At 43.0% G+C, this 24,008-nt stretch overlaps 1 protein-coding gene across 2 annotated transcripts in view; it reads right to left on the bottom strand.

The window, feature by feature from the left end:
• The window catches only part of KIFAP3 (kinesin associated protein 3), a 67,301-nt gene extending 54,432 nt beyond the window's left edge, over positions 1-12,869 (bottom strand). Inside the window, exons 1-9 of one of the 2 annotated variants that reach the window (XM_035538256.2) lie at positions 12,711-12,869; positions 7,828-7,959; positions 6,918-7,072; positions 5,578-5,633; positions 4,951-5,092; positions 3,513-3,612; positions 2,450-2,574; positions 1,923-2,021; positions 1,047-1,225 (exon numbers count right to left, since the gene is read on the bottom strand). In XM_035538256.2, the coding sequence (XP_035394149.1) occupies positions 1,047-1,225; positions 1,923-2,021; positions 2,450-2,574; positions 3,513-3,612; positions 4,951-5,092; positions 5,578-5,633; positions 6,918-7,072; positions 7,828-7,959; positions 12,711-12,742 (1,020 nt within the window). In that variant the 5' untranslated portion in view covers positions 12,743-12,869. The remainder of the gene's footprint in view (positions 1-1,046; positions 1,226-1,922; positions 2,022-2,449; positions 2,575-3,512; positions 3,613-4,950; positions 5,093-5,577; positions 5,634-6,917; positions 7,073-7,827; positions 7,960-12,710) is intronic. The other variant, XM_035538257.2, reaches the window with a different exon arrangement.
• Positions 12,870-24,008: the final 11,139 nt, after the last annotated feature.

Genomic DNA, 24,008 nt, shown 5'->3' with positions numbered 1-24,008 from the left:
ACCTTTTTAAAATCCTTTTCAAAACATTTCAAACACTATGCAATAAAATAAACTCAACGATTTTGTTTCATTTGTCTTTCCGCTGAATCAGATGGAATGTGTAAAGCATGCCAACAAATAAGTGGGCTGTAGAGCTAATCCTTACTTTCCTAATAAAGTCCTTCAGGGCACTACACAGCTATAAAATAAATCTAAGACCAAACACCTGATAAATAGTCTATATTCCTCCAAAACAGATACTTTGCATCTTATTTTTGTTAAGAAACAGGATAGTCCTATATAAATAGGTGGGACACATGTTGTTACCGTGTTCAATACATATGCATGTGTGTGATAGTTCCAGTAACAAAGTTGCAATTAATTTTCTATTACATAAATCTTTTAATCTCCTAAATATAACATTAATCTCAGATTACCTCTTGGATAAGGAAAATCTATCATTTTTATTTAAATAACTGTCATAAAGGCATAGAAATGAAGGCGTGTATCTACTAAAATCCACTGGGAATTCAGTTAATCAAATACTTGGCTAGAACTTAAGGAAGTTTTTTCAGGAAGAAAAAAAGTCTACAGTTTCAGAAGTTTGAGATTTCATCTACAAAAGTTAAAGGCACCTTCCTTCTTAGGAGACAAAGATAACTTAGGAACGTAGTAGACTAGTCTAGCAAACCACAAAAGGTTCACTGTTTTTCCAAGACAACACATAGCAGAAACAATATGTTGTCAGAAAAGTCAAGTTTAGGGAAAGGATCATGGACATCTCTAGAGGCATGCACATGATAAAATTTTGGGGTGCTAAGTTAAAATTTTGGAACTCCATATATCATATTTTGAGTTAGCTTCAGTCTGTCTGGGATAACAGCCCTTCAGAAATTTTTGCAGCATGTTGTATTTCTTTTACTAATTTTCTCATAAGGAGAGAAGATAATCAGGGCTACAGAATCAGGGTGGCAAAAGACGTATCTCCCTCTTCCTTCCACCCACACAATGTTTTCAGAGACTGCATACAGTTTTCCAACACTGCACTGGAGTACTACGAGCCTTACCATATCGTTTTTGTTCTCCATAAAAATGCTGAGTTTCTTCAAGAAAGATACAACCAGGATAAGCAGCTCAAAATTATCACGGTCCAGTGCTTTCACTAACATATGGACAATGTTCTTGTTTCGCATCTTCAGCTCAGTGCGAGTATCCTCCGCAAGATTCAGGAGCAGGTAAAGCGCAACTAAGAGTCCAACATAAATCATACCAACAGGTCAAAGACAATCGAACTAAGTGGGTCTCCACATACACATTAAGTGCTTAAGACAAGACTTTCAGAAGCATTCCACTCACTTCCCAATGCATTTTAAACAAAATTGACCATGAAGGCTTTTTATTCCTGTTTAGAAAGCATTACAAAAATTAGTTCTAACAGTGGTTTTGTAAAAAAATAAAATCATAGACTATGATCACTAGAGGCTTTTTTTTTTCTTTCAATTCCAATGGGAGCCATTAGAAAGTTTTCCCAAGAAAGCTCTGCCACTCAGACCATTTCAGTCTGACATTAAGTATATTTGAATACAAAAACTGAGACAGGGTAGAAGGTATTCAACCTGAGTCAGATGAAGGCCAACTTAAAAATAAATAAACAGACCAAAACAATCAAAAAACCACCACCACCACACCCAACATCACTAGCAAGGAAAAGTTAAGCTGATCGCTTTCGCTGTTTTCTCTAAGACTGACAGATCACATGGAGAATTGTTAGCATACTGTCAATCTGATTAAGTACTCGTCTTCTCCCTATTCCTTGCCAAGATATTCCACATTCATACACACATTCAGTATGTTTAAGTTGTCATGGTTATAACAATCATCTGAATAAAACCCTCTACCCACACTAACCAATAAAGAAATACTTCGCTATTTGGATTCCATACCTCTGAGTAGCTGTTCCTGCTTGACAACCAGCCCTTGGTATTTCTTATAAGTTTTCTCATAGTCCTTTTTCAGGGTTTGGTTTTCAGGATCTTCATCAAGTAAATTACAGAAGTTAAGGAGTTCAGATAGAAGTTACATAGCCTGGATGACCATTGTCCTCAGACGTGTTATTCAGCCAGTGGAAAGACACCACCTCAGCCACAGCTTGCTACACCTCTAATCAACACTGATTCACCCCCCTATACTCCCCAAGTCTTGGATGTATTACATCTTAATAGTCAGCAAAAATGTTTCTAAGACATACTGCTTATACAATAATACACTATCTTTTTTCTTGTGTCGTTCTCATAGCCTTCAAATAATCTCTTCAACAGATTGAAACTTCTCACTTCTGATTTTTTTGTATCAACAATGATATTTCCACTGCTTCCACTGAAGTTGCTCTACGCTGATCTTGTATAACTCGACAACAGCCATCAAGAGAAGTCAAAAGCCCTCAAGCTGCCCCAGCATACCAAAAGGATATCAGCTTTCTTCTTTTTAGCAAGTTCTTCCTGCCAAAGCTCATGTCTCTTCAGCTCGTGGTCTATGATATTCATACACAGAGCTCCGATTTTGTAGTGTGTGATTATTCCATGAAACTGAGAAAAACTACATTGAAGAAAAAACACCTCTGAGTAAAAAATCAATGCAAACAACCTCAAAACTGTTTTGGCATCTAGGGTAGCAAGGTCCCAACACTCTATCACCTAATTATCATAAAAAACAAGCAGGTATTTACTTCTCTGCCCTATTATAGCATGTTTTTATAGGAAAATTATTTCAAAACAAACAACTCACCAAAACATGAATATTTTTTCAAGTTTTCAGAAGTGCAAGCAGGCGTTTTCACAATCGAGTTGTCAAAGCAAAACAATTTTCAAGAGGAAACATAGTTCTTATAGTAATAATGCTTAATAACATGAATTTAAAAGGAAATACAGAAATAAATGTTTTGCCTTTTTGATTTAATATTATGGACCCAAATGGAAACTTTTTCTTCCTTCTAATGGGATGAAAACTCCAACATCTCCAAGTGTTGTTCCAAGTCAAAATAAAAACAAATTTCACACATTCAGGAGAATGTTTTCCGGTCACCACTGCTTTCCATATTTGAAGCACTTCAGAGGACTCTCTACTCTCAAAAAATATAATTGAGGTCTAAAATCAAGTCACAATGCAAATTCCATTTGAATTATTTTCTAGTCAGGGTATGCTGAAATGCTGACATATCTCATTAAGAACAAACACTCACTTCAGTTTTGAATGCTGCTTCTTCCCTGTAGGAATGCTGAAGAAAATACAAGATAGCAACGCAGCCTCTTACCTATAGGTCAAAATTCTTACTACTTTCTTCCCACCTCTACCACACACTGCCTCACCAAGGAGATTCTTTCTGTGCCTCAGTTCTGTCATTTAAAACGTGTGTTCCAAACTCAAAAAATTTTACCGTTTCAGTGAGGTGTTGTAATGCAGTGCAAAGAACAAATGAAAAGCCACCAAGCACAGAAAAGTTCCTGATGTTCCTACACACAGGGCCCTGAACTTACCTTGAAAAACAGAAGAAAATATAAATTATATTGGTAGCAAGTTCCACGCTTTGTTTCCAATCTTCTCTCAGCACTCTAGCCAGTGCACCCAGGGCAGTTTCTGAAGGAAAACAAGATTTAGGTGAGCATTAGCATTTCACCTCCCTCCTTTTATCTCGTAAGACAGAATTTGAATACACTTTATTCTACATCTATCATTTTTAATGGATGATTTTCAGATCTATCTCACTTGAATGTGTAACGCTGTTCAAAAATTCTGTTTGCAGATGGTACTAACATAAAGAGTACCCTGAGCAGCCATCCAGATACAAACCCTAAGAGGAGGTGACACGCAAGGATAATGCAACCAAACATTAGTCAACTTAAACCTGCTACTGACCCTAAGATGCCATCGCCTCTGCCAGCATATGTTCCATATTACACTGTGGCCCCTATTGACAACATCAACACATTCACTTCCAAATTCCTCTGAAATTCCACCTAAATCTATGACAATTTTTTCATCCATTACTTTCTGTTTATGTACTCCCATTCCAATTCTTGGAATAATCTTACTCACAGACATTGCAGAATGGGTAAAGCACATGCTGAAGTCACCACAAACTTGAGGAATGAGGAGGCAGAACGATCAATAAAATATATAAAGGATGCAAGGAAAAAAAGGACTATATTAACAGGACACCCTCCCTTTGGAAGTCTGTTTTGGGTTGTGTTTGTCTTTAGTTTGACTTTCCTTTACACATTACAAGGGCTTTTTTTCATACCTCTGTGGAAAGGAGGCAACAGGAAATGTGTGTATGCACAGGTACGCGTGTATTTACAAACACACATTAGGTGCTCTACCAGGCACATTTTGAGAGCTACTTCAGTGTGGAATACATATGCAGACATAATGACACTAATGTCAATGTCTTATAAATTCTAATACGATTTTAAAATGGATCCATCTTAAACAAGAGGAGTATGCTAAGTAGTGAAATAAGTGGGTGATGCATCCACATTCAGTTTATTAATTCTTTTGGAAACTCAACAGCTATAATTATGTCAGACTGCAGATCTCATTTTCAAAACACGTTTCATCTACAGTCTGATCTTTTTTGTTGTTGTTGTTTCCAGCACCAGTGCCAACTTAAGATTAAAAAAACTAGGATCAGAAAAAACAGATGACACCTATTGAGACTTGGAGGATTTCTGGTCTAGAGCCACCTAAGAACAACCTAAAATGCATCCTTTTGTACATAGATCTAACTGAAGTTTGACAGCCGGTTTTTATTATGAAATTAAAATCAGTCTAGCATATTACTGAGGACAAGCATAAAGCATAACTACAGTATACAGCGAACTACAGAAAATTTTAAATGAAAGGTGAACTGCTTTTCCCTCAAGAAAGCTCCACAAAAACAGCACAGCATTAAGAAAAGTTTAAATCCCTTGTTACCGTTGATAAGCAGTTCTTCCAGATTATCAGGATTCCTAGCAAGCTGCAAGATGAGGGCAGAGCCGCGCACCTTGTCAGGAATGTCCTCATACAGTAACTCAACATACTCATCCATGTCATTGATATTGGCAACTTCATCAATCTGAAAGCAGTCATAAGCAATGGTTTTGCAGATAAAGAGATGTCAATTCAACACAATTGATCACAATGTTTCAGTCACAAGACAAAAGAGCACACAGCTTTGAGTTAAGATGTTTGGAAAAAATAAAACGAGAAAAAAAAACAGATCCAGAATCAGAACACCAGGAAATCTGAGAAGATTTAATTACAAAAAAAACAAAGGATGCTCAGACATGACTCCCTGCATCCTGTCCTATGTTCCAGACCTCACTTGCTGTCCTGCTGTGTGCTATGGTTGGAGGGGGAAGTAGGCAAGTCAAATATTTTACCCTTTATGGAGATGATTTTTATTCCATTGTGCAATATTTCTAAACCAAGTTCTTTGTTTAAAAAAACAAAAAACAAAAACAAAAAAAACAGCATTAAGCTTTTCTCCTCCCCACTTATATAACCACTTATTTTGTTAGTAAATGTTTTTTTCATTTCTCGTCTAACACCAATATTTACCTCCATGCCTTCAAATGGGGGCGGATCTTTTGGCTTACTGGATTTCTCTTTCTTTTCTATAATGAAAAGACACAGTTGCAGTTAACTTAGACATATTCACAGACCAAAACATACTATTTCTACAGTCTACATTCTGGTAAAATCATGGTCAAAGTTCTCTTGCGTCCAGCCAACCTGTCAGACACAGACACAGATTTCTAGGTTGGAAGAGACCTCAAGATCGAGTCCAACCTCCGACCTAACACTAAGTACTCCACTAAACCATATCGCTGTCAGACCAACACTGCTGGGTATGTCAGGTTTCTGAAACTAACCAGCCCGCAGGGAACGAAATAAATCCTCAGATGCCTTTGACTCCTCAGTCTAAAGGACCAGTTACAGCCCAGTTAGCTGGGCAGAGAAAGGGCAATAAGCCCTGCTGCAAGTTCAGAGCAACTGAACTCACTTCCATACTGAGATACCTTAACAGCTTTGATTCTACTTGCACACTATGGCAAAGCTGCCCTGTAATACACCATGACAAGTATACACAGAATAAAAGAGGGCAAAACACCTGAAGCAATCACAAAGCATGTAAGTGACATTAATCTTTGTTTTCAGCTCATTCCATGTATTTGAAAGTTCTCAAATTCTACTTGAGAACAGAGCTTACCATTTCATGACTGCAAGAAACCTTGCCGCCCATGGCTGAGATAACGCACAATCAGATGGTAAGCATGAAATCATCCCTTGAGCAGAACATTTATCTTAAACTTAAGACACTCAGGATGACCATCAAGATGCCTCGGCATCAGAGCAGAGAATTATTGTACTCAGTAACTTGTTCACCAGGAACTTAAGAAGTTCAGACACGAGTATTACCCCAAGCTGCTACACTGTACGAAAGCTCGTCAGGCTGTGAAACTCCTCACCCCACCTTTACAGACGGTGTGAATTCTGCCAAGGAACACTATCCCCCCCTTGCACCAGGTGATGACTGAGATCTCTTTAGGAAGATCCTCCTAACAGTCTTTGATGTCATTGCAAGGGCAGATGCAACATGAAGAGGCTGCACCGAACAGTGAAATTTGTACCTCTCAAGTCTTGCTAAAGCACAGGGCAGCCAGCAATAAACACCAATACTAAAAAAAGATATTTTGGTTGGTAACATGACAGTTTCCCACACACAGACCTCACTCCACAACTGTCATTGTTTCCAAGCGTGGTTTAACTAGACATCTTCCCCATTCTCATCTCTGGAGAGCTTGTACATCAAGATGTCAGCTAAGAAAAGCCTCACGCTGCTGTTTTCCATATTGAAGCAACCCAGTCCCAAGCTACTTTGTTCTTGAGTTATTTACCTTTTCCAGCTGAGGCATCTCTGCGATTCTGTAAATAGTACAACAGCTGTTCTACTTCTGCAAGCTTGGAGGGGTGAATGAGCTTGCATTCTTCAACCACCTTTCGAGCCAGGGAAGCAATGTCTGTGTTTGCATTAAGACTCTTTAGCCGAATGCTGCAACAGAGTCAGACAGGTCTCTTCTCAGTTTTAAGATATTCGTGTCCTGAGTCCTTTGATTTAAGCTTACACAATCAGGAATTTGTTGAAGCAGAAATAATCCAGATATCCCCAACGTCTGTGCCGTGGCTTACACAGGTAACGTGAAAGCAGCAGTTCTCTACAGTCCTAAAGGGTAGGTAACTGTCAACCAGATTTGACAGAGTACAAATGTCCATCAGCTGACAAGCAGCAACACTTGCAGCTTAGAAATAAATATTACAATAGTTCTCTGGATTTTTTCAATAGGGAATATTTTAACACTCAGAAGAAAAACACCAAATCTAGAATGTAGATGCCACAGCAAAATCAGTAGCAGTAGATGGACTGAAAGAACAGGAGATATGCAGGCTAACAGCTAGAGCATAAGGCTGCCAGAAGGTTCGACAGTACTGCATGCTCCAACGTTAGCCATCACTTGAGTAGAAGCCAAACATTTCACTTTTCTGTACCTCAAGTTTCCAGCATGTAGAATGGGAATAATCACTTATTTACAAAACACCTTAAAGTACACAGATAAAAACCAGTTTACAACATGTTTTAGATGTCAGCTCTCCTAGGCACATTACTTCACGCCTTCTAAACCCTCTGTTAATCTAGTGCTAAATTGTACAAAGATTAAAACCTATTATTTCTTACAGGCTGATGATACTCCGAGTTACTGAATTTATGGCTTGTAAAACCAGATAAGTTATCAGAACTTATGACCTTACATTTTCTGGCATTCTTTGCGCTCCCCCAGCATGGGGTCTCCCATCTCTCCCAGAATCGTTGCTTCCACTTCATAGTGAACAATGAGGGCTTTCTCAGATGGATGCACATCTATGTTGCCTCCTTTTACCTTCCTGCCACGAAGAAGAAAAAAATGAATTACTGATCAACTGAAAGCCTCAAAAACCATGCCGGAATATAGATCACTAAAAATGACCCATTTCCAGTTCTATTCATATCCTTAACCCAAGCATTGCTCTCCTTCTGTACCATATTTCTTCATTTCAGACAGCTGTACCACAGTTCTCAAGCACTGCCTCTAGTATGTACAGAAACACCCAAATCATTGGCCATTCTTAGTCATGGAAGTCAAACACGGAAGAAAGAGGATTAATCTTTAATTAAGTCTCACAGCTCTCTTAAGGAACGACGATAAGGGAAAAGATGTACTTCACAGGGAAGGTGAATTACCCGGCTGATTCCCCCACCAGTATTTCAAAATCTCCCACTAATGGCATCGACCTAGTGGGACAAGTACCGCCGCTTACGAAGGAGAATTTTTGCCCAAAGACTGTCTTGGTAGGCATAGCTAAATCTTGACAGTTCTACTTATTTGTAATTGATTTTTAATTCCAAAATCACTATTCTCTCCTGAAGCACAGACATCTTCACCTCGCTGTGCTTGTTGCCAGGTTTAGGCAATTACCAGATCAGCAGCTGGCATCAATAGGTATAAATCAAGCACGGGTAGCTGCTTTACTACAGCTACAGGCAGTTGGGAAAAGCCAGCTGGGTTTGTCACTGCCAAAAGCGCCTATCCTGCTTGCTTCTTTGTGCCAGCAATTCTGGTCACACAGCTACAAGGGCTACGTTTGGCCATGTTTTCAACCGATGGCAAAACCTCACCCGGAGAAAACAGTTACATGTCTGTCTTTAACCCGACACTTGCCTTTCCCCCTTGGTATTGCCAATAGGGTACGTACAACTACACCACAAACCAAGCTGCTAAAACACTGCAAGTAAAACAAAAAATCCTAACGTGTTTGGGTTTTGTTTTTACATCAGATCATGTCAGTAAAGAGATTTACAGGTGGCTGTCTTCACAAGTATCATCATAAGAGAGGTGTCAGCCAGCTGTGGCACAGGGTTGATTAGATCAAAGGAAACTTCTTAAGCCTCACAGAGCTAGAAAAGTTAGTAAATCTGGATGCAGCCTTTGGTGTAACCACTCTCTGTACAAAATGTTTGGAATGCATGCCTCCATCCACTCAGCTGCTATGGTGTCTGTTTTCCCTTCTGCAGAGATGCAACTGCAAAAAATACCTTTTCCTTAAGATTAACAGCTGCCCAGATAACCCCACAAACCACGGAAAGGACTGGGAAACAGAGCGCCTAGTTCAACTACAAGCCTTAAAGACTTAAAGCTACAGGGCAAACAAATATAGCTCACTGCTAAAGAGCAACATCCTCCTTGATGAGACCATAGCAAAACTGCAATTATCACTTAACATTTTTGAAGAGACTTTTTTTTTTCCTTTAACTGTACTCTGAAGCGGATGCTTCATGTCAGTCTATTCTCTGTTTTCATACAAAAGCCTCAAGAGGTCCAGCCTTGCAAGGCAGACAGCTTATGGGAAATCTATTTCAAAAAAAAAAAAAAAAAGCAGCTTTCTCTCCTCACAGCCAAAAATATTTCCCCCGTATTTACACCTACCAGGAGATCCTAGCCACAAAACACTCCTCTTGAGGGTCAAACCCCTATTAAGTGCTTCCTCATTTTTAGATAAAAGAAAGGGATCGGTGGAAGACAGGCCTGAAGGAGTTGGGTATAGTTTTACAAGAACTAAGCTGAACTAACAACTCATCGCTGAGAAGAAGGGTTTGATCTTCCCATCGTTTCCCTGCTCCTGGCAGTCACCTTGGTTCAGCATGAGTGATCGTCAAACCCTTCCACAGCCACTTGCAGCAATCCAACAGAAAACTTGTTATGTTTGGGGCAGAGGGAGTTTTTCCACTTTTACTCTACTGAAGTGCTCTGTAGAAAGGGAATAACACTTCCTAGCTACGAGCAGGGATAAAAAGGAAGCCTTGAGACCTCCTTTTGGCAGCAGTAAACCACTGATGAGCTTAGCAACAGCAGAACCTCGGCCTAAGACTGCTTAAACAGTTTTAGCATTTCCTGTATTTTTTCCTCTTACGAGGGACAGATGGGTAAGCTGGTGAACTTACAGCTGCAGAGATTTTCTGTCCTCTCGTCCTGATAACCACCCTCGCTGTCTGAGCTACTTCCTGGCTAAGTGATTCACAAATCAATTCGCATCTAACCTCCCCCCTCTGAAAAACCTTATCTTGTGAACTGCCTGGAGACCTACGCTGCCACTAAATCTGTGTTCTGTTTGGAGATCACTGCATTCAGATTGCCAGCATCATCCAAAAAAAAATTTAAAAAATCCTGATTTAAAGAACTCCCCCAATCAACAAACATCTACTTTACTGATTTTTCTATCCATCTTCAGTTTGTAAGCATCCAGTAATTTCATAAAACATTTAAACATACAGACATCCTCGCAGCTGGTGGAAGCAGCAATGCACTGGGGAACTCCTGCACACATCAGCCTGTCCTCCCCCTTCACTGCCTGCTTTGTCAACCAGAATCCCACTCTATTAAAGGTTTAAAAGAGGAAGGCCTTTGCTACAGACAAAAGCTGTGCCAGCTGAGCTCACATAGCCAAAGCCCGTGTGCGAATGCCCTTTATCGACTAATTCCTTCAGGGGGAAAAAGCAAAACCAAGCTATCCTAATTAAAAGTGGCACAAATCGTGCACGTGGATAAGGCTGAAAATCCAATAACAAATCCTAGCGAGTCTGATGGTGGAAGGGGGGCTGCTCATGGAGGACGACAAAGGGAAACAGAGACCAGAGAAACTGCAGACTTGCACACAAGCCTAGTCATGTTAAACAGCATTTCAGCTGTTTTTTGGGTTTCTCTCTAAAAAGAAAAATAACGATGCTTGTCGCAGTGATAATTACATAAAGAAGATTCCTGCAAGGTCACATAAGATGGCACAAACAGAATATGCAAGGCTAGAAATGGGTACTGTTGTGACACTGCAGCTATTTCCATACAGGCAGCCCTTGGAATTTTACCTGTTATCACATTTATATGCCAGAATGTCATGTAACATCATCTAATGTTCATCAAAAAATAAAAAAATATCAGGATCTTTTTCCACCATTTCCAATTAAAGACCTTAATACGTGACATACTGGGGAAAAAAGCAAAACCCAGACAGCCTAACAGCAACTTCTACAAATGCTACTGAATACCATGGGAAGGAAAGGGAAGATTTCAGGAACTCCACAGAATTCAAGGTGTGATGGGTAAAATCACCCGCATAGTGAGAGAAAGTGACACTGTTCACACATCAAGTCTAAAAGAGGCTTTGGTGGCCTGACACCTTGTGGGGTTGCAAGCTAGTGCTTTTGCTCTGAAACAACTGATAGAGATCTAATGTTTGCCTAACTGGACGCCTAATTTGTAGGCTGACTAGCCTCACTGCCAAATAGAGGAAGGCACCATTCATCCATCACATCAAGTGCAGATCACCCACTGTATATGCCATGGTGACCCCTCAGGATCATCACATCCCCTCAGGGTGGAAACACTCTCCTTTCTTAGCCATGCTGCCCCCATCGAGCCTTCCTCCCCATCCATGACCCGTCCCTAGCTATTCCTTACTCTCTCTTCCCGTTCTGTCACTTTGCCCTCTTCAAGCCTCAACTCACACTCCACTTCCCCTCCTCCAGACAGAACCTACCCCACAACCAATGCCACCCGCTTGCAGCCCCTCCAACAATCCCCCATCTCACCCTTTTATCCCTCACCTTGTCACCCCATCCTTTCCTCCCAATCTGCTTCTACATGGACTCATACCACAGCTCACTTCTCACAATAGTCATCCTCCCACCCTCAGTTTACCATCCCAAAACACTTGTTTTCCCCCTTATTACCTGATATTAGTATTACCTCAATCTACCATGCCGTGCTCTAACATCCCCTCCAAACCAGTTTAGCTCCCTGTTGCAACCTGAATGTGCCCTTACTGCCCAACATCCCCCCCCAGCCTGCATCCACCATTCCCCACCATAATCACCTGCCTCATCCCAGCCCCTACAAACCTCCCCGCTCATCTCCTAATAGCATCCGCTCATCTCTGCGCTTGCTTCAACCCAAACACACACCACAGTGCCACCACGGTCATCCTGAAGCAGGGCATCTCTCCAAAACACAGCCTTCCTCCTGCCAGTTGCCACCAGCATGCCGCCCATCCCAAACCCAGCTCCCAACCTTCACTCCCCCCTAACCAGCCGCCACCAAGCCCCTGCCTACCAGGCATCACCCCTCAGCTTGCCCCAAAGCCCCCAGCTCCCCTTCCCAAAACATTCACCCACCCCATCACCCCAACGCCTCCTGCCCGTCTCCCTCCCCACCCCACAACCTCCAACCATCTCCCAAACCTCCTCAATCCCAAAAACCTCCCCTCTCAAACCGCTCACCTCCCCACACACAACGCCCCTTCCCTCATTCTCACCCACAGCAGCCCCCGACCCTTTTCCTAGCTCCCACCCCCCCCCCCGAAAACCCAATTTCAACCTCCACAGCTTCACCCCTCACCAAAACCCCACACCTCAACCCCTTCTCGCGCCTCCCCACCCCACAACCTCCATCCAACCTCAGGGGACACCAGGTCAACCCCCACAGCCCAACCCGCAGCGCCTCAGCCCTCCGGCCGCGCCTCAGCCGCCCCCTCCCCGCCGCACCCCGCTCCCCTCAGCCTCAGCCTCAGCCTCCACCCCCCGGTGCCGGTGTCCCCGTCCCGGTTACCTCTTGAGGTACCGGGCGTCCTCGCCCTGCATGGCGGCGGGGGGAGGCCGGGGCCGGGCGCGGCCCCTCAGCGGTGCTGTTACCAGGGTGAGCGCCAGCCCCGCCCCGCCGCCCCTCAGCGCGCAGGCGCCGCTGCCTCAGCCCGGGGCGGCCGAACGCGCATGCGGGCGGCGGGGCCACGGCTGCGCCTGTGCGGTGGGCGCGGAGCCCCCCCAGAGGGCGTGAGGTGGCTGCTGCGTCCCTGCGTTGCTCGGGGCTTGCTCGGGGCTGGCCTCTATGTCCCCCTCTGTCCCCTCAGGGTGCAGTGGCAATGTGTGCCTGGTTCCTTCCACCCAGCTCGGTGTGCTCCCAGCCGTTAGCTGCCGGGCTGCTGCCTCAGGGTTAGCCCCCTCGAGGGGCTGACAAGATGGCGCCTTGAGGAGAAGTGCGGCGCCAGGGGCCTGGTGGGGTGAGAATCATAGAATTACAGATTCATTAAGGTTGGAAAAGACCTTCAAGATCATCTGGTTAACCATCACCCTACCACCACTATCCCCCACTGAACCATGTCCCTAAGCACCACATCCAACCTTTCCTGAAACACACACAAGGACAGTGACTCCACCACCTCCCTGGGCAACCCATCCCAATGCCTGACTGCTCTCTTCTGAGAAGAAATTTCTCCAGATCTCCAACCTGAACCTCTCCTGGCACAACTTGAGGCCATTCCCTCTAGTCCTGTTGCTAGTTATCTGCGAGAAGAGGCCTATCCCCAGCTCCCCACACCTTCCTTTCAGGGAGTTGTAGAGAGCAATAAGGTCTCCCTGAGCCTCCTCTTCCCCAGACCGAACACCCCCAGTTCCCTCAGCTGCCCCTCACAGGACTCCTGTTCCAGGCCCTTCACCAGCTTTGTAGCCCTCCTCTGGACACACTCCAGGGCCTTGATGTGCTTCTCGTAGTGAGGGGCCCAAAACTGAACACAGCATTCGAGGTGCGGCCTCACCAGAGCTGAGTACAATGGAACGACCACCTTCCTGGCCCTGCTGGCTACACTATTCCTGATACAAGCCAGGACACCGGTGGCCTTCCTGGCCACCTGTGCACACTGCCGGCTCATGTTCAGGCGGGCATTGACCAACACCCCCAGATCCTTTTCCTCTGCACAGCTTTCCAGCCACTTTGTTAGGGCACAGGTCCTCAAACAGTGAGGGAGTCAAGCAGAAAGCCTGCCCTTGCAGGGTGATACCGCTGCTATTGCGATGTTACTCCATTGCTCCATACCACCATATACATAATTACATACATATGTATGCTTGTGCACACAAATAATCACTCAGAGGGTGGTGAGGCACTAGAACAGGTTGCCCAGAGAAACTGTGAATGCCCCATCCCTGGAAGTGCCCTAGGCCAGCCTGGATGGGACTCTGTGGAAAGTGTAACTGAGATTTTTTTATTTTTCTCAGGATGTGGCCAGATGTAACCAGATATACAGAATATACTCAGTGACATAGAAGCAACACCTGCAGTAGGAACAACACCTGTCCTGTCTCATGGTAGGTTTGTTTTGTTTTTTCCTACTTGTTCTCTTAGTTTAAATAAATTCATCATGGTGCTAAGCCAGATTGATACTAAGCCTGATTTTGAAGTTAACAAAGATGTTTCCATTGTCTTCAATGAGCTTTATACGGGCCTTTGTTATAACAAGGCCGCATACAGAGAATGCCTTAGGTTCTGATTGCTTTAAAGTTTCGTTGAATCTTGTCCAGTTATTTCATAAAATCATAGAATATCCCGAGTTGGAAGGGACTTATAAGGATCATCGAGTCTAACTCCTGGCTCCACACAGGTCTACCCAAAAATTCAGACCGTGTGGCTAAGTGCACAGTCCAAGCGCTTCTCAACATCATCATGAAAAAGAACCAACATTGCTTTTGTATGGAAAAATTATTAAAATATAATAGATTAGTTTTTCTCTTGAGAAATTAAGAAACCTACCCTGAGGTTTGTACTCTCCCTGAAAGACTGTATTATCCTCTTAGGTAAAAGAATGTCCGTGGGTTTCAAGGGGAAAATGGTGAATACAGGACATTTTCCTAGGCCTCGTAAAAATGAACTATGTGTAAATTTCTGTAATGCCTTTTATAAGCAGAAATAAAGTACAGCAATCTGCAAGGATGACTTTCAGAGTAAATATTTTAAGTGATTAGGCTGTGTAACTCAGCGGGGGATAGAGATGGTGTTGATCTGATGTGCTGTCACATAGTAAGTGATTGAGGCATGAAGGTAATGAGCCTTGGGCTTAAAGTTTATATTAAAAGGAAGGAATGAGATGAGGCAAAGTAAAATTTGATATGCAAAGAGAAAGTCTGGCTTAACTCGATTGAATGAATGTTGGGACATAGATCAAGATGATTCTCAAGTGGCTTTTTGATCAGCAGTGACAGGACCATCTACACAAGAGAAGGGCATTTTCAGTAAAACACATGATCATGCTGGTAAATACTAGGTGCTCTTGTTATCCTTGAAAGTGAGACTTGACTGAAATGAGAACAAGAGTCTCTGGAGAGCTTGATTTGTATTTTTTACGATATCTAATTTGACACTGACCTAAGTAAATGCATCAATTTGCGGCTAACTTAGCCAGTGGGGAAAATTAGCTGTACATTTTCATTGTTTTAGATGTAAAAAGAAAATTTTAAACATGTGAAAAGAAACAGATCTCTTCATAGAGAAGCAGAGCTTTCTTTTAACTAGACACTATAGGTCAAAGGGTATGCTGTTTTCTCCCTCAGTTTATTCAAATCAGAATTGCTCACTTCCGTGAAAGCGACTTCATTTGGTGGCCTTGCACTCTTGCTCACTTGGCTGAGCAAGTATATCCAGCTGGTCGTAAACTGACCTCAGCCGTCTTGTGCCTCAATGCTCCTCAGCAGCAGGAGTGTTATAAACTCTGTGTGCACACCTCTGCAAGCCTGCAAGGCAGGAATGCAGTACACAAGTTCAACCACAGCTGATGATCTGGAATGCCAACCATCTACGTAGACTTTCAGTGCCTGACTTGAAAGGTGAGGGTTGCTACTTATGGAAAAAATACCAGTTTACTCAGGTCCTAAGTAAGGCTGACCTAAGAAGTGTTGGAATATATAAAATGTACCACAATGATGCTATATTACCTTTTTTTCCCTTAGTGGATCAACCCTTTAAGAGGGAATCTTTCTCTGAGGCACACAAAACAGAACAGTGAGTTGTGTATTTTCAGTGTGTTCTCTAAATGGTACACTAGAGCTTGTGTATCTGATTTATGCTTATTTTCTGAAACCCTGAAATGCAGTAACCCTATCCAAAGAGCCAATGATGTGCTTTCAGTTTGGGTTCATTTTAATTAGACTGAGGAAAACACAAAAAGGTAAAATATAAAATTGACCACATAGTAATGAGCAGATTGCATCTCTCTGCTGATACCATCTTGGGGACCTTGGTGACAATGGTGCAGATTTCTTATGCAAAATCATGGTTCCAATAAAATCAAGGAGAATTTTACCATTGACCCCAATGGGGACAGAATTTCACCTCTTAACGTTTATTAGATGCAGCAGGCAGAAAGCAGACTCAGAGCTATAAAGGCCATGACATTTTATGGTTCTGACTCTGCAACCACTCAAGCACATGCTTAATTTTGCCACAGTAATAAAGTTAAGTGCCAGCTTAAGTGTTTGCAAGAAGGGGTCTCCTTTACACTTGAACAAGCCTATGTTTGATCATAAATCAGGAATTCCCCCTCTTCCTCATCCCTCCCCTCCAAAAGAAAAGGATTCTGCATGTGATCATCAAATTCTTTGCACAAAAAAATGCCTTTCAAAAAAAAAAAAAGGCAAAGGAAGAGCAAGGAATAGGTACTTTAGCTGAAGTGGTATTGCTTAAGTGTCATTTGACTTGAAAGAAGTTACTTATTCAAACATATTCAAAAGAGAAACTGTATACTAAAAATGTCTCAGACAATGTCTGTTTTCTTAGAAAAAAGCGAAGATTTTGCAAAGCACTTTACAGGTAAAATCTTTTCCATTATCTTCAATTTCCAATGCTTCAGCTGAAGGTAAGAATAGATAAGAAGGACGACTTCATGTTGTTAAGAGCATGAAGTATTCCTTCTGCTTGGTACTGGTATGCTGGTCTTGATGCAGGTATCACTGGATGTGTATTAATACCGAAGGGCCAACTAGATGGTCATGAAAGTCCCGTCTGGTTTTAAATGTAGAAAAGAAAACGTGGATGATGAGTATACAGTAAATTCCTTCTTTTCTTACACTAACTTGTTTCATCTGTATGTATTGTAAAAACAAAGGTAACTTACGTGACAGTCAGCTGGGAGATGATGGCAAGGAGTGAAGGCTCATCATGGGGCTGCATCTCCCTCAGACTTAGGAGAGCCTTAAGTTTGTACTTGCTTGCTGCCTACGTCCCACCTTGTACTCTTTACCTGTGCCACCAGCTCTGGGCGGAATGATGTCAGTAGGCAGAGTGACCTGAAATCTTTTTCCTGTGGAGCTTCCCAAAATGTCTGTGACAATAGTGGATATTATTTGCCAGCAACTTGAGCTCTGGAGCATTTTTTTGTTCCAGGTGCTGTCCTTGTCAGCTGAGCACAGAAGCAGCAGACTGTGAAACCTAGTGAGGGAGGAGCAGTGGAGTGTATGGGGAGCCTGGAAGAGACTGCTTGTGTCAGAAGAGGGTGGTGATTGTGTTAACAACAAGGCATATGAGGAGCAGCAGAAGGCAGGAGAGGAGGAAGGGAACACAGGGTCAGGTCTTCAGCATCGCGGCTGCAGTTTCCAGGAGACTGGAAAGCACTGAAGGAAGGGGGATCAGGCCCTGCTCCAGACAGCCATGGGTAAGAAAATATGAGAGCCCAGGAGTTGAGCTCTGGTAATGACTATTTCTCATGAGCTTCTGGGTTACAATAATGGAAGTTTTACAGTGCTGTTGAGCTGTGTGTTGAAAAAACAATCCTTCAGCTTTCAAGTAATTTACTTACCATCTGTGAGCTGTTTAGGTAATTCCCCTTGTTTAGCTTTCACTGTTTAATTTCGCTCCGTATGCCTTTTCTTCATTACACCTCCTGCATGTGCATCTGTATGGGCAAAGAGTAGCACGTAGGTGTGTAACTCGGGGGATTTTCAGTAGTACTGGAAAACACAATTGTCACTGATGTGCCTTGTGGGCAGAAAGGGGTAATGCCAGATTACTGTAGCCCATCCACAGACTGTAGTCATTTTGCTTTGTGGACCTGTGGTCTGTTTTTAACACCAGCAGGCTTTAGACAAACACAGAAAGTGCAAAATAAATAAAAAGAGCTTTATCCAATGAAACTCCACCATTGGCTTTTGTATAGGTGTCTGAGTTTCATTTTTGTCCAAAACTCAATTTGCTGTTGGATTTCAGATTTCAAAGTTAACATAATAAGCTTGTCCTTAGTTCACCCAGCTCAGGCTAAGTATTGCATCTGATATGATTCACAAGATTTCCCTGGAACCCAGGGGCATATCAGTTGTCATGGCAAGGCACAGCGAGGTGAGTTAATTACTAGCATTCCAACATATCCTAGCCTTTATTAGCTAATACTGAAGAATCCCAGAAGAAGGAAAGCACTGTAATTGTGCCAGATCCATCCTGTGTTTCCTATAGTTTCTTTCTTGAATTTTTTCATATATATTATATTGTCTCGATGCCAGTGCTCATGATCTCTGAAATTAAAAGCATTCCTCATAAAGGGGATTACAAGATTAAAAATATTGCTCATAAAGAACTTGTTGATCCTCACTGGGAAGATGATAGATTTAGAAACATCAAATTACTGATGTCACCAAGTAAAATTAATTTAGGAGATAACAGTGCATTTTTTAAAGAAAAAATAGGGATGCGTTAGATTTACAAACTGTAAGAGCTTTCCTTCCCAGTAAGCTCGTTCTTCATTTATCATTTTATAATAAGAAAACCCCTTAAACTTAGTCTCATACAAATGTCACTTTCTAGCTTTCTTGCTAATCCAGAGGAAATATTATCCTAGTGGTCCCTGAGGTCCAATGTCTAGGTGTTGGATACATGATAAACTTACTTGAAGCTTTCGTAGTGAGATATAGTACTCTGGAGACAGCTGTGGATTTAATTTTTCAAGCTTTAGTACAACCTAACCCTTTAAAAATAAGATTTAAGTTTCCCTTGTCAGGTCACTTAAGAGTTTCTTCTTTTATTTTATTCTTTTTTTCCTCCTCTGCTACTTGCCCAGACTTCTAATCCCCAGCCTCTGGAGGAAGCATTAACCATCTCGAACTTTTCATGTCTTGATTATTTTTCAGTTCCAAGGGACAACACACACCCGTTTGGCTTTTGAATGTTTCTAGTCTACAAGCTCAGACAGAAAGTGTTCGTGCAAAGCAAATAGTTTCCAGTCTTCATCATTTGTGTTTCTACTTTCAATTCTGAATGAAGGTGTCTTTTGCCGCCACTCCTCTTGGTAAGAGCAGTATTTATAGTCCCTGCAATCCATGTTCCTTAGAGTTTATGCTGCCCAGGAGTAGGGCTTAATCTAGGTTTTTTTCCCCTTGATAAGTACCACTTAGTCTTCAGAAACTGCGTTTAGTGTTCCAAGGCATGCTCAGGATTTAAGTGCATAGTTCCTACTATTGTTAAATTCCATGCAACTCAAAGACGATTTAAGGATGAAGGTTATCCCAGCCAGCAATGTCACAGATACATTCTATCTGAAACGCAGGGGCTAGTGTACTCGTGATGCTCCTACTGATCCAGTAAAAATGCTGCTTACAGCTCCTGCTGCCCTCTAATTTCCAGTTCCCTGGAACTGCACCCTGTGGCTTCTGCCAAACCATACCTTCTCAGGAGCTAAAGGTGGAAGACGCCTTTCAAGGTCACTTGTCACTCATTTCTTACAATCCACTTTTCTTTTTCCCTTTCAGCTTGTTTTCCTTTGGCTTCCTGAGGAAATGAGTTTTATCCTGTGTTACCTATCCCTGCATTCATCGGGTCTCTTCTTCCTCCAGCTAATAACTTCTTGACATTTTGGCCAAGTGCAGTCACCATTGAAAGATGTGCACAGCATCTGAAATTTAATTAAATTTCTTGAGGTCCGTGCAATCCAGCTGCCAGGTAGATGAGAGAGACCCATGATAGAAACTCCGCTGAGGGAGAGCGAAGCGGAGTACAGCTGTTTGGCAGCAGCGAGGGGTCAGTCACTCTGCACACTAGCCAGCCAGACAACACAGATGAATGGGCTGGCCAAGCTGTCTCAGAGCAGCTCCACGCTGGCCGCAGCACAGGCAGTCTCTTGTCCATGATCCGTCTTTCACAATAGGTGGCAAATGAGGGGAGGCATGGAGGTTATTTCAGGTAGAAGCAGTAAGACAGAAGCATCGTGTGGCTCTACAACTCACAGAACAACACATTTTCCAGTCTAGCTTTAACTGTCCTAACAAGAAGGATGTTCTCCACTGGTGCTATGAAGTGTGCTGCCCTACCAGATCAGGGGAATGCCAATCTGACATTTGCACTCCTAGCCAACAGCAGAGAGGGATCCACAAAGCTCCAGATCTGAAAGCCTGGATCTTTATACCTCAGCCTCTCTGATAAGCCTGCTCCCTCTCTGGCAAATTGCGGGAGGTTCAATGACCTGCCTAACCCATGGCCTGCCCACATCACTTCTTTCTACAGATCTGTTGTTATTAATTGCACCCTTTACTTCCTCAGGTTGGAGTTTCTGTATTTTTATTATGTTCACACTCCAGAGAAGGGCTGTCCCCTCCTGGCATCACCACCGTCATGTCCCATCACGTCACTAGTGTGTGTTTTGGTATGCCCAGGATAGGAGCTTTCATGCCTGGTTTTTTTAGGGGTTCACAAAAATGCAGTCTGGCTGTGAGGGAGCAGCTTGATCAGCCAAAGCACATTTATCAGGTAGTGGATTTAGACTGCTTCCCTAGACATTGCGGCCATTTGGCATTTGAGACAAGCTAACCAGGCGAGATGCTTTTTGGTCTGAGCAGATGGGTCAGTGTTAAGCCTTAGGTCGGAAGGATCCAACTGAGAAGGAAGTGGGAGAGGCATGTTTTTCTGGCAGTGCTGTGTGCAGGAGGAGCTTTGATGGTGTGGTTTGCCATCTTTCTTTTGCTTAGGAATTGAAAATAAAGCCTCTCTGAGAGACCTTTTACCAAAGTGTTTCTGGCAGTTATGTGCCAGCGCTGAAAGAAATTGTCTAGCTTATCTCCCACTTGCCCAGTTCTCCCACAGGCTTTTCTCTGTTGATTTTTGTACTGTTTCCTGAGCGTGCAACATCCTCTTTATCCTGGCTTACCAAACCACTATACCCTCCGGTCACTCCTTAAAACTCCCTTCTCATGTGCAGTCCACAGTGGCCGAGACAGCCAGTCTCCAGGCCTCCTTCCTCCTTGGTTAAAGAGCTGTGCCTGCATTCTTAAACGCAGAGCCATGGGGGATGTGAGCTGTGCACGCACGCACACGCAGGGCTGCAGCTAACTTGATCCTGCATTTTCCAAACCCACAAGCCCTGCCACTCACCCAGAAGGAGGTTTTTGTTAGCTTTCACCTAGAGAAGGAGCTTTATCATGCACTCGAGCCAACAGAGGGCAATATATACAAAATACAATATTGAGAAGAAATGCTTTTAAAAGATGACTCTAAGCAGCCCAGCCCTTACTGTATCTGGAGTCACATATCACAGTGAAAGGCGGCATTCCACGCTGGACCTAAAACCTTCTCAGGCTCCATCAATTAAACCACCACATATGGGGTGGAAGAGACTCAGCAAGGAACTCTCACTAGGGTTCAATAAAAACCAGATGTTGTGGGCACAGCTGTCATGCTTCTTATCAAGAACAACAGAGCAGCCCCCGCTGCAGTTTCGTCAGGAGCCCTGCCCTTCCTTCCCTCCAGCCCCAGCACTACTGAGAGTCCCTAACCAGAACCAAATAAAATCCTCCCAGCCAAAGCATGCAGGAGTCTTCCCCAAATATCGCTATTTGCGTTAGCATACTGTTTATGGATCTCCAAATCAGGGCCCCACTGTGACTGTCGCTGTGCTTGAGACATCATGAGGCAGGCTCCCACTCCTACCTAAGACTGGCTTCACTCGCTCCCTTAAAAACGTACTTTAGTGTTGGCTCCAGAGCTAGAAGGATTTGAAGGCAAGAACTCTGTATTCCCTCCATAGGGATAAAGCTCTGGCCAATTTCATTTCCATGAATTATAATGTCTTTACCCATAGGGCTCACATGCTGCGTTTTGTTGCTTTAGATGGAATTCCAGATTGCTAAATTCCAATTGCATAAATGATAACAGATTGCTGCTGTGACTGTACCCGCGAAAGGGCACGGGAATTGTGCAGGATATGCCCCGAAGGGCGTGAGTCATCCTGACCTACAGGCAGTGAACTCTGCTTTGGAAATGTGGTTCAAAGAGAGGATTTCTCATGAGAGATCAGAAGTCTTATCCCAGGGATTGGGTCTTTGCCCAAGGACCTGTTTTGCTCTGCATTTCCTTGTGTCCTTTTGCCACAGAGTGATTTTGCGAGACTGACTGGTCTACTGGTGACAACAACATTATTGTTTGCACTTGTAAATGGTACACTGAAACCACATTTACCTAAATTTAATTACAAATAAACAAAGAAGTAGAAGGGAAGTAACCCTGCAAACAAAACAAAACATTTTGTTTGGCCTGACACAGGATTTTTTTATTCGTCTGAGACGAGAAATATTTCAGTTTCTCATCTACCCAAAACGCTGTTTTTTCTCAATTCCGCACTCAACTGAAAAAGTAATTATTTTCACAGCAATACATCTGAAGATCGCTGAGTCTAATTGGACCCATGAGTGGAGTTTAGGTGGGTGAGGATTGTGACTAAGAGTTCTGGACTTTAACAAGTCAGACAATTCGTTCATTCATTGTCATATTGCTATTTCCCAGCTCGGCACCCAGGCACTGGCATCCACTGTTGCACTGAATAAGCGGCTGGAGCTGCAGTTGCAGCTAAATACAGGCAGTTGCTTTTCTGGCTGCAGCAAAGTCGGTTATAAAGGTTACCACCTGCCGTCCAACCTGCAGCTGTTCTTCACTGCCCTCATAGCTGCACGTGTGCTCTCTGCCTCTGCCTCTTCTATCAACATGATCCTGTGGTTTTCAGGAACTTTTAAAAACTTGTTGTCAAAGATAAAACAAAAATTACTCGTTTTAACCGCATTTATTGCTGACATCGTATGCCAGGCGTGAGCACAAGGGAGAAGAATTAATATAGATGCCTTTTTAAGATAAAGAGACATCTTACAGCGATCCTGATGGCCTGTCCGTGTGGAAATCACATTGCATACCAGGTGTTTTGTAAGCAGAACACAGTAATTTAAAGGCCAAATTGACCCTTTGTGACCTGCATGATATGTGGAGCTAGTGCACATGTTTCCCTTTTTCTCTTCTGTGCAGCTGATGTGTTTCAGAAGTAGCAAGTATAGCTCGGATCTGCAGAGGCAGTTGCCTACTAGTATAAAAGTAAGTTCAAGCTCTCCCTGACGCTCCAACAAGCAGATCTGCTTTGGATCTTGCAGTGACTCATCATAAGCCATCTGATACCTTGCTTTAAACCTGCTACCCTCAGGCAGAGATCAGCCGCAGGTATTTTAACTCTAGCTAGGAGCCACTCTAGCTGATCCTTCATTTTAGTCTGTGATAAACCTGATGTCCTTGGGCTGCCTGATCTCACAGGGAGGAGGCAGAAGACAGATGGAGGAACTATTTGTTTACTCTCTTAAATACAAACACATTCTTATTTTAGACAAGAAGCTGTTTAAGGCAATGACTGTCATGCATTATGGCTGTGTCTACTGTTATTTTAGTTCACCCAGAAGTCCAGACTCTTCAAGAGTCGCAACTACCTAAAAAAAGGTAGGCTTGTCTGCCTCAGAAAACTTCAGAAAGGGTCAAATGGCCATTTGGGAAAGGAAGCTGAAGTTGGGAAGAGGGCTGACTCACATTTCAGCAGTGACGCTACAAGTAGTGTGGGTGCCACTGTACCCATACTCAATCCCCACTGTTCTTGTTAATGGAGATATAGGCTATATATTAGTGCACGAACTGTTTGCAGCTTCTAGGTAGATCAGTACCAATCCTGCTGAAAACGAGGAGTTAGGAGGCAGTGTGAAGCAAGCAGAGTTGTGAGTAGTTCTTAGCAGAAGACATTGAGATGCTGCTGCTGACAAATAGGCAGAAAATACGGCATCCACTTTTTGAAAAAAAAATGCA

This window comes from Cygnus atratus, chromosome 8 (genome assembly GCF_013377495.2).
Source record: "Cygnus atratus isolate AKBS03 ecotype Queensland, Australia chromosome 8, CAtr_DNAZoo_HiC_assembly, whole genome shotgun sequence".
Lineage (NCBI taxonomy): Eukaryota > Metazoa > Chordata > Aves > Anseriformes > Anatidae > Cygnus > Cygnus atratus.
This window is presented reverse-complemented; position numbering and strand designations above follow the sequence as displayed.